At 42.9% G+C, this 11,236-nt stretch overlaps 1 protein-coding gene across 6 annotated transcripts in view; it reads left to right on the forward strand.

Annotated features, from left to right (window-relative positions):
* The window catches only part of uacab (uveal autoantigen with coiled-coil domains and ankyrin repeats b), a 124,567-nt gene extending 115,883 nt beyond the window's left edge, over positions 1 to 8,684 (forward strand). For all 6 annotated transcript variants that reach the window (XM_084337615.1, XM_084337616.1, XM_084337617.1 and 3 more), the window contains 2 exons: positions 3,500 to 3,565; positions 5,445 to 8,684. In XM_084337615.1, coding sequence (XP_084193741.1) covers positions 3,500 to 3,565; positions 5,445 to 5,516 — 138 coding nt within the window. In that variant the 3' untranslated portion in view covers positions 5,517 to 8,684. The remainder of the gene's footprint in view (positions 1 to 3,499; positions 3,566 to 5,444) is intronic.
* Positions 8,685 to 11,236: the final 2,552 nt, after the last annotated feature.

An 11,236-nucleotide genomic window follows, 5' to 3' on the forward strand; every position in this document is an offset into this window, starting at 1 on the left:
CAGTGTCGAAGGCCTTTTGTAGTTCCAGCATGACCATGCCGCAGTATTTGCCCGCGTCCACCTCTTGCTTGATGTGGTCGTTCAAATAGAGAAGGCATGTGTCAGTGGAGTGGGATGTTCTGAAGCCAGATTGGAATTCGTAGATTAGATTTTTATTGGCTAGGTACTTTTCGACCTGTTCGTACACAATTTTTTCCATGACTTTCGAGATGGAGGTAAGAATAGTAACAGGGCGGTAGTTGCCTGCGTCTAATTTGCTGCCCTTTTTGTGCAGAGGGGTCACTCGTTATTTTGAAGTCCTTGGGGACGTGTCCCTGTTTTATGGAGAGGTTTATTATGTGTGTGATGACTGGGGTGATGGCGGCTGCTGAGTCTCTGAGGAATTTGGAGGGGATGTTGTCATGGCCAGTGGCCTTGTTAGGTTGGAGGGCGCTCAGTTGAGTACCTCGTCTGTTGTTACCATTTCCAGTTTGAAGTCATCTTTGCGGACCCCTAGGTTTTTGTAGTATGCTACTATGTGTTCTACCCCATCATGCCCTGAGTGGGAGGGTAGTTTGTTTACCAGTGGCTATGTTTGTGAAGAAAATTTTTAAGTAATTGGCTACATCCAGCTTGTCTGTGATGAGCGTGTTGTCTGTCTTTATGTTTATGTTTGAGAATCTGGTTTTAAGTTTTTTACTGCAGCCTAGTTGATTATTGAGTAATTTCCAAAGTTCACAGGGTTTGTTTTTGTTTTCCTCAGTTTTGTCATTGATGAAATTTTCTTTTGCGGTTTTGATCATGGTGTTTACGTCATTTCTTAGTCTGTTTATTTGAATTTTTAGTTCAACCACGTGGGCTTGGAGTTCACTGTTTGAGCTTTTGGAAAGCTTTGTCTGACTTTTATGAAGTTCAGAGCATTTTTTTGTCTCTGGTTTTCATAGCGGTCAGTATTTCAGTGTGCATCCATGGCTCAGCGCGATTTTTAACCCTGGTGGTTCTTAGGGGTGCCATGTTGTTAAGTATTGTTGTGAATTTAGTTTTGAATCCAAGCCATGTTTCTTCAACCTGTGTACCACTGAGCTCATCTGACCAGTCTATGCTCTCCAGTTCTTGGTTAAAGGCCTCTCTAGAGTAGGTTTTGAGGTCCCTAGATGCGACTGTTTTGTGACCGCCTGCCTTTTGTTTTAGCTTTTTGCGGGTACAGAAAATCATATGATGATCACTTAACCCGCATGCTATCACCCCTTTGTTGGAGATCATGGACTTGTCAGAGGTCAGAATGAGGTCAATGGTGGTTTGTGTTGAATCACATACCCTTGTGGGTTGGGTGATTAGCTGGCTGAGGCCGTGCAGATCACAAAACCTACTGAAGGCCTTGAAGACGGGTGCTGCTTTACGTAGCATATCCGTGTTCCACTCCCCAATAAGAATCTTTTCTACGCCCTCCACCTCAGCTAAACACCCATCAAGTGTGTCATAGAAGCCACTGTGTTCTGGCGGTCTATAGATTGTGCCTACTAGTACTGATTTCCACACATGTGAATCTCCAGAAACACTTTTTCTACTGGCCGAGTGGTCGGTCTGTAACAATGGTGATGTTACTGGTATAAGTATTAAGAGCCAGAAGTACAGTACATGTACATGTGTACATGTGGCTGAGTGTTGAGCGTGATGTATTCAGCAGCCACCTATCCCTTTACTTGTATATTGTAGAATGTCGCAAATGAATGGTTTGGTACGGAAACCATAGGTGGACCTTGCCAAGTTTCAGATGAAAAGAAAGCAAAGGTCATCACTCAAGCTCAGAGTGGAATGCCCTGCTTGGTACACATTGAAAGATAGCCCTCACTGCCCTTTCTTTATGAGATATTGCCAGTGATCAGGAAAAATATGGACACCATCTATTTTGCCTGGAGTTTGAGGCATAGCTGTAAGATATGTAATAAGGTGGAGCCAGAATGAAGATATGTAATAAGGTGGAGCCAGAAGATATGTAATAAGGTGGAGCCAGAATGAAGATATGTAATAAGGTGGACTTTCCGTTAGAAAAAATTGTTGCCGGTCTCCGTGACCTGCAAGATTTCAATCTACCGGACAAATGAGATTAATTCCGGTCATAGTTTATTGAGTTTTAAAACAATTGATAGGCAGGCTATATAAAGAATGTCATCCTCAAGGCATGTAGATTTATAATATTATTACTTAAAACTAGGCTACTTTTGCGTATACAGTCATTAATTAATATATTCCAAATAAAATAAGTCCCTCGATACTCCGTGCTGCTGCTGACTTGAAATAAAATAGACCGCGTATCTGTGGGCAGTCGGTCCGACACTAAACAGCAGTCTGTTATAATCACATTTTTATGAGCTAACGAATTCCGTTATATTGGACATTTGTATTAATTATATCAAGCGAAGAACTGAGAAAGCAGAGAGACGGCAACATTATCGTGGTTTGCGTGACGACTCTCTCCACCTCGCAACGACTTATTTGCAAAGAGTATGGCGCTGCAGAGAAGCTGATTTAGCTGTTATTGGCTCTTTTCTGGGAACCGCACAGCAGCGCCCCCCACCCAACATTGGCTGAAAATGGCTGAATTGGAGTACTGCTGGAATACTGCATTGTGCTGTTGCCTCTCTGGCTCTGCAGCTTCACATGCACTCGCACACCCAGCACTAAGCTCTCGCTGACGACGTCGTTGTCATTATTAGAAGCAACAAGGAAACAAATGTAATGATCGTTTCGTTCATCGCATAGGCTATTTAATTTTAGCCTATTTTAATACAATTCAAATAATCAAATTGTGCTTAGACTCAGGGAATTATTTTCACCGGACATTAAGACCGGAGATATTAAATATGTCGGACTTAAACAGATTTTGCCGGTCAAATACCGGTAATTACCGGCTAACGGAAACGATATGTAATAAGGTGGAGCCAGAATATATGTAATAAGGTGGAGCCAGAATGAAGATATGTAATAAGGTGGAGCCAGAATGAAGATATGTAATAAGGTGGAGCCAGAAGATATGTAATAAGGTGGAGCCAGAATGAAGATATGTAATAAGGTGGAGCCAGAAGATATGTAATAAGGTGGAGCCAGAAGATATGTAATAAGGTGGAGCCAGAAGATATGTAATAAGGTGGAGCCAGAAGATATGTAATAAGGTGGAGCCAGAAGATATGTAATAAGGTGGAGCCAGAATGAAGATATGTAATAAGGTGGAGCCAGAAGATATGTAATAAGGTGGAGCCAGAATGAAGATATGTAATAAGGTGGAGCCAGAAGATATGTAATAAGGTGGAGCCAGAAGATATGTAATAAGGTGGAGCCAGAAGATATGTAATAAGGTGGAGCCAGAAGATATGTAATAAGGTGGAGCCAGAATGAGGCCATTTGAAGCTCTTGCCAGGTCAGTGCTATGCCTGGCCTGCATTCATCGAGCCTTGAAGTATAACATCTCTCTCTCCCTTTTCTCTCTTCTCTCTCTCCTTTCTCTCCTGTCTCCTGTCAGGATGCTGAGAGGCAGCACAGGGAGGTGGTTTCAATCTACAGAACTCATCTTCTCAGTGCAGCACAGGTGGGTGTTGGTCATGTGGTGAATAAAGCTATCGTCATTCACAACAGTTGATAACAAGTGCATCACTAATGTTATGCTAATGTTCGCCAGGTCAGCTGATGCAAACGGTGCATTTATTTTTGATTTACTAGCTATAAAGTACTGAAGCTGCTCCATAGACAGTGAATTGGGAAGGAATGGGTTGGGTGGGTGACACAGTGAGCATGCAGAGTATTATACTGAGTATATGCGTATATTTTTTGTTCACACAACAGTGTTCAAAACCAGGTTTTATGCAGCTGGACGCAGCTGTACTAGTCAATCCTAGTCCTGTACAGCCTGCTAAACAGCTCTGACCCTACACCTGTACCTGTAGCACAGCCTCTTAAACAGCTCTGTCCCTACACCTGTACCTGTAGCACAGCCTCTTAAACAGCTCTGTCCCTACACCTGTACCTGTAGCACAGCCTCTTAAACAGCTCTGTCCCTACACCTGTACCTGTAGCACAGCCTGCTAAACAGCTCTGTCCCTACACCTGTACCTGTAGCACAGCCTCTTAAACAGCTCTGTCCCTACACCTGTACCTGTAGCACAGCCTCTTAAACAGCTCTGTCCCTACACCTGTACCTGTAGCACAGCCTCTTAAACAGCTCTGTCCCTACACCTGTACCTGTAGCACAGCCTCTTAAACAGCTCTGTCCCTACACCTGTACCTGTAGCACAGCCTGTTAAACAGCTCTGTCCCTACACCTGTACCTGTAGCACAGCCTGCTAAACAGCTCTGTCCCTACACCTGTACCTGTAGCACAGCCTCTTAAACAGCTCTGTCCCTACACCTGTACCTGTAGCACAGCCTCTTAAACAGCTCTGTCCCTACACCTGTACCTGTACAGCACAGCCTCTTAAACAGCTCTGTCCCTACACCTGTACCTGTAGCACAGCCTGTTAAACAGCTCTGTCCCTACACCTGTACCTGTAGCACAGCCTGCTAAACAGCTCTGTCCCTACACCTGTACCTGTAGCACAGCCTCTTAAACAGCTCTGTCCCTACACCTGTACCTGTAGCACAGCCTGCTAAACAGCTCTGTCCCTACACCTGTACCTGTAGCACAGCCTACTAAACAGCTCTGTCCCTACACCTGTACCTGTAGCACAGCCTCTTAAACAGCTCTGTCCCTAGACCTGTACCTGTAGCACAGCCTGCTAAACAGCTCTGTCCCTACACCTGTACCTGTACAGCACAGCCTCTTAAACAGCTCTGCCCAAGAGAGACAACATCTTTACCAAATCCGGACATCCATGAACAAATTAGTTTGAAAGAAAATGCGGTTATTACTTTTTAATTGGGTGTGTATACATGCATAGTATCACAAATACACTCAAATTAAGCTCATCTGAAAATGTCTTGAGTTATGCAGTGATGTAGTTATCGGGAGGGAAAACGGAGAATCTTTCCGGAGTGAGGAAATCATACCTTTATGGCTGCGTTCATCGTTGTTTTCTATGGACACGGTGAATAAACAAAGCTGCACAGATGCCGTGAAATTCAACGATTTAACATTTCTCGTCTTAATTTTTGGTTCTTATTTATAAAAGAGACAAAAAAAATGGAGTGGAACAATAATATAATATATATTTTATAGTTTACTTCCTCTTTGGGCATAGATGTTTGACAGTGGAACACGAGTGGAACACAAGTGGAGTGTGGATTGGATGACTGTGTTTGATGAGGTCATTGTTTTCAGAACCACAGCAGCTTCCTGAACTGGTGCTTCTCGTGTGTCGAGAGCAGAAACTGGCGAGGACACTCCAGCGTGTTGCTCCCTGTAGCCTTCTACTGTGAAATACTGGACAAGTGGATTAACTGGAGCTCATTGTTGTGTCCGTCTCTGTCCCCAGGGCCACATGGATGAGGACGTCCAAGCCGCCTTACTGCAGATCATCCGCATGAGACAGGAGTTTGTGTGTTAAAAGTATCCGCCAAGCCAAACACGATGCTACCGTACCTGCTGACTCAAATCCACCATTCACACATCCCCTGCTTACAGACCCCCCTCCCCTGGCCCCTGTGGGTGCCATGTGTGTCTGTGGTGCGCGTGTACAGTATGTGGTACATTCAGAATGGATCCATGTTAATAGGCTAGAATATGTTTAGCTGTATGTTTGTTTCAGTGCTGTGGGTGGAAGTGGGTAAACAGTACATTGTAGGGGTAGATGTTCTTTTTGTTATTGCTACATCAGCAACTGTTGTATACAACACTACAGATGTCCATTCATGGAAAGATTTCACCCATCAAAGGTTTACTGTATCTAACTGACCAGAAGAATGTATGATGGCTCATTTCAAAATCATTTTGACTTGATCAACTGCCAATATGCAGAATATTTCTACCTTTTATGCAGGATATTTCTTCATTGTTAGATATGTGCCCTGTGGTATTGCTGACATTGGAGTGAACTAGAGATGTGCCGATACTGGTATCTTATATCAGACCGATACCAGGTTAAAACAGGCTGATACCAGGTTAAAACAGGGCTGATACCAGGTTAAAACAGGGCCGATACCAGGTTAAAACAGGGCCGATACCAGGTTAAAACAGGTCTGATACCAGGTTAAAATCTGTAGTAGTTACCTAAATACTCAAATCTAAATATCAAGTGTGATGTAAGGGTAACCTAGAAAATAAGGGTTAAAAGAGATGTTAGATCTCTCTAATGGAGGAAAATGGGATTATATCTCAATCACTTTTGTCCAGTAGCCATAAAACTAATTGTCTAAGTGTGGACTGTTCAGTAAAAGCAATAGATCAGATTGGTACTGGCTATCGGCTAATAGGACTGATTGGACCTCTCTTCTTGATCCTCCAATCACAACTGTTGCTTCCCTTGGACACACAGTGGTAAAGTCGCATTGGCGCATCCCCCTAGAGTGAATGCAAACTTCTGGATGACTACATGGACTAATATAAGTAAAGATCCACTCTTCACATTCCCATCCGTTGATCGACTGTCTTGCGTCTTCGTTAACTACAGAGTTCTACAATGGATTGTAGAATTTAACCTGGTCTGGTCACCTCAGTCACTTAACACTAAAGCGGCCTTTTTTTTCTGTTTGGGAGCAGGACTCCGCCCATTCTGGGGCATTGGGCACACTTACCATTTTTCTCTTAGGTCCAAACTAATGTGTTAAACCTTATTATATAGTTCAATGGTGTTAACTACAATCCAAATGCAAGCCTTCCAAAGCCTTAAAGGGGCATTTCATTTAGAATTACTCCTTGATCTGGAAGAACAATAGTTAGTTAATTCATTCATTTCTTTGAGCCTTGGAAACCATTTGAGGGTATAGCCCTCGTTTACAAAGGTGCAGATAAGTTCTATAGTACTAAGAGCAATAGCACCATTTCCTCTTCTTTTTCTATTCTCAAGAAGGGTAGATTTGGGTGAGCAATCTCTTTAACCACTCGCACAGTAATGGTGAAAATTTAACTCCCCAACGGTTTAATGCTGGATTTGAGTCATGGAGTGTTTTGGTGAATGAGAGAAGAAAAAAAAGCTCTATTGAGGGTGGACGTAGAAATCCTTTTTTGCTGTGTCCTACAGTTTGCAGTGGCGCGTCCTCCTTTTTGTTGGAATGTGAGTGTCCTCTAGTGGCGAGACTTGGCAGGCCAAGTTCATATTTGTCAAGTCTGGCTCAGGGGTGGGTAAATGTTGTTCTGCGGAGCCAAAATGTCTGCATGTTTTCAGTTTATGTACCCCTAAGGCACTTAATTACTGATCTAGTGTCTTAGGATCTGGTTATGCAATGTAGATGCTGCTTAGGAAGGTCAAAAGCGTAATGAATGCTCATATACTGAAACATAAGAGAGACATATACAGTAGGACATCTCTACATTGTTTGGCAGAAATTACATCTAAATGATGATACATCTTCAGTATTTCACACGGTTTTCATCTCCCCTCTTAAGTTTCCGCCCAACTTAATTTCCCTTTTCAAATCTCCCCTTAAGCTGATTCAAGGGTAAGACCATTTTTTTAACAGCACCACAAGTCAACATCATACACACATTCTTTATCTGCTGATTCTAATGTTTCATTTTACAGAAGGTATGTCGTCACTGAGCAAGATGCCGTTTTGTCAAGTGCCATTGACTGTTTCACATGGTGGCCATTTTGCTCTTATGTCCCACCCTGGAAAGGAATCCCAACCTGAGCATGACATAAGAGCAAAATGGCCGCCGTGTGAATATGGTCAATTACATCAAATCAAGATGTTAGTCCAAATCAAGTCTGCTAGTGTGGCACTATGAGATCCTCTGAAACCGTTAGAATCTTTCATCAGATTTAAAATGTTATGATGTCGGGGCTAGACATGAGTACAGTACGCAGTACAGTGGAGCTTAAAGGGTTAAAGACACCACTTGTGTCCTGGAGCTAAATCCAACCCCTCTTAATAGGGGAGGTAGGGAAGCATGCAGCGTGCAGTCTCTGGAGGACAGGACTTACAGACCCCTGAGCCAGCGCTTATTGACTTGTCATGGTTCATTGTAGTGGTGGTGTGATCGTTGAGCGAGTCTCTTACACTGATATATTTTTTCATGGCTTTGTACTTACTTTGATTACTAAACACTATGTGAGGATTATAATGATATTCAGCAGGTCTGGAGTAGAACGGCACAAAACCACTTGTTCAGGGTAGCATTTAGGAAACTCCATTTGGTAAGAATGGAACGGGTCCTTTATTTATATGGATTGGCCACTCTTAAAGCGTACCTTAACCATGTGAAGCACTCCAACAATGTCTTTCAGCTAGCATGCTTTGCCAAGTGAAATGTATTATTGTTTTGATACATTGACTAAATGTTCTATTGACCACAATAGGCATCAATTACCTATTTATTGAAAATAATGACAATTATTGTATGGCATTTGTATTCTAGAAATTTGCATTATGAACCTAATTGGAAATATCTTTATTTTTCTGTATTTTGGATGCTCCTAAATGCTTTTTTTCTGCCATTACTAGAAATTCCAACATGAATCCAGTTATTTAAAATCTATACCAATCTGTTGAAATGGGTTGTGTTTTCTAGCAAATATATTTCTGTTTGTGAAATTAGTGATGCAAACTTCAATAAAAGTGCCTAACATAGAAAAACTACATTTTGTTCAGTCCTCGTTATTTGTAACCTAATTTAAGTCGACGCATGGTGATGAAAGAGTTAAAGGGGAACTATTTGACTATTTCTTTCACTATTTGGGCACCTTTACACAATTCCTGTGAGTTTATGGAACACCTCTGTAATTTCTTTTTTTTTTAATTCATTGTTTTGTATTTCTAATCAAGTCCTCAAAAACAGCATTTTTCTACCTCAAGATCTTAAGCCGTTTTGAGCCTGGGCTCCAACCACAATGGTAACTGTGTGGAGTGTGTGAGTCTCAACATGCAGCGGAGTCTCTCTGACATCACAAATCAGCACATTTTCAGATGACTCAGTTCAGTGAGGGTGAATATTGTGAGAGGAGAATTGGAAGAATGCGCCAATATGAGAATTAGAGACATAGATCATATTAATATAAGTCCACATAGCTAGGAAACAATGCTAAACACTGAAAAAGGCCATTTATAAGAGTTCCCCTTTAAATATATGCCGTATTGGTTTAAAATGGCTTTAACCCGTTAAGCGTGTTGCTTACATAGGCCTTCTCCCTCTGTAAGTGGGAACTTCATAGATCATATGGTTTCACTTTACAGTACGTACAATCAAGCCAGGAATGAGAGGGAGGGCCTCCTTGGCACGCAGCGCTTACGTTTATCTTGGAGCGTTTGCCTCTATTGAATTGTCCGTTGCTCTTTCCTGTTTACAAGATTTATTTTTCATTAAAGCTCTTTGTAAAGGGGACCGTGAGCACAGCAGAATCCCTGAAGATGGAGACCATCTCTACAATCTTGAAAAGGAAATGGATTCAGGCCATGCACAGGAGTAAAGGACCTTAAGTCAAATGTGGTTCAATTGTTATTTTGTTTGTTTTCTTGAGCACAACCCTGCTTCTATGAGCTAAGAACAAGGCCGTGGCTACGTTGATCCGTTGTCTGTCCATCTACGTCTGTTTTGAATTCATATTCAATGAGGAATATCCGTTTATTCAACGGGGTTGACGCCGTGTCCGTCTCCGTGAGATTTGTGTCCCGTTTTGACAGAAAAGTTCAGAGTGGGTGAAACTTTGGAAACCGCAAAGCTGTTGTTTCTGCAAACATGATTTACGTTACGTTCTAATTAAGAAAAATTAAACAAGCGGATGGTTAATATCTTCCGTAAATTTTCCATCGGTTCATTGATGGATCAATATAGCCGCAGGCCCGCAGCCAGTTTACCCAGAACTTTCATACCTTACCCTCCATACGGCACATACTGCACGCATATACACACACACACACACACACTGCAGTAATTGATACAAGACTTGTCCTGGATTTGATTGCTTTAAGAAAAACCCACAGGTTTCAAGTGGCAGCCGCCCTCCCACCCTTTTCTTCCTTGGTTTTATGACACTGTTATTTGTGGGCTGCACTGAATAAGCTGTTCTCAGCAATTATGGCAAATACAATTCAATCTGTTGGGAGATTTCTCTTTAATCTCATTTCCAGCACCATAACCAGAACCATATAACTCCTCAGGGCCATTCCCTAAACACCCCCCCCCCGTCCCCCCCCCCGTCCCGGTTCAGCTCACACACACACACACACGATCTTCCCAAAAATCATCATCCCCACACGGATCACAGGGTTTAGTTACACTGGAACAGGTTCCTCCCCATATGTCCCTTGTTCAAAAGGGTGAGTGGTAAAGCTTTCATGTGGTTTGTTAACCTCTCTCAGCAGTCTCCTATACCCATATAACCTGTCTCCTGTCCCCTGTCCTCCGCAGAGAGCTGTACTTTATTACACATGATGCCGTGGCTCCGCCAGCCCAAGCTCCACATGTCAAAGCTTTCAGTTCTGATCCCTTCCCCATGCTTTCTTTTTCTCCATCCCTATTTTCTTCATCTCTATCTCCTGCTTTCTTCCTCTTATCTCCTCGATCTCCGATCCACTGCCTCTGGTTCTGACCTGTGGCTGCTGTATTTCTACCATTGTCAAGCCCCAACCCCCCCCACACACCCCTACCATCTGCTTTCATTTAAACCCCGCTTTTATTTCCTTCCTTCCTTTCCACCTTTTTCTCCTCTCTCTCTTCCTCGTCTCCTCCCTGGCTAATTCCACAGGCCAGGTTAGTCCAAGAGGTCTTTGCCATCTCTGTTTCCCCTCTGTGATTGCTAACCACATCTCTGTCACTAATAGGCCATTACTCAAGCAGACCAGCCAGCCAGCCTGTGAGGGCTACATTGGGGGCAGTGAACACGGGGCCAGAGGCCCCTCTCTTTTCATTAGTCCCAGGAGGATCAGACTACTCCTGGCCCTAGGCCGGCACAGGCTAGGCCCCTTTAATGTTTTTGCAGAGTTCCAAAACACTTTGTAGCCTCAATAAAGTTCATTTATGGGATAATAAGGCTCTGGAGGACACATGGTGCTGATTTGACTTGGGATGGTTTCAGCATGGCTTGCATTCCCACTTCAGTTCTTTTTTCTGTCTCTCTCTCTCTCACCAACTTGCTGTTTCCTTTCTCTCACCCTGCCTCATCATTCCCCC

Source organism: Notolepis coatsorum (assembly GCF_963971535.1).
Source record: "Notolepis coatsorum genome assembly, chromosome: 20".
Lineage (NCBI taxonomy): Eukaryota > Metazoa > Chordata > Actinopteri > Aulopiformes > Paralepididae > Notolepis > Notolepis coatsorum.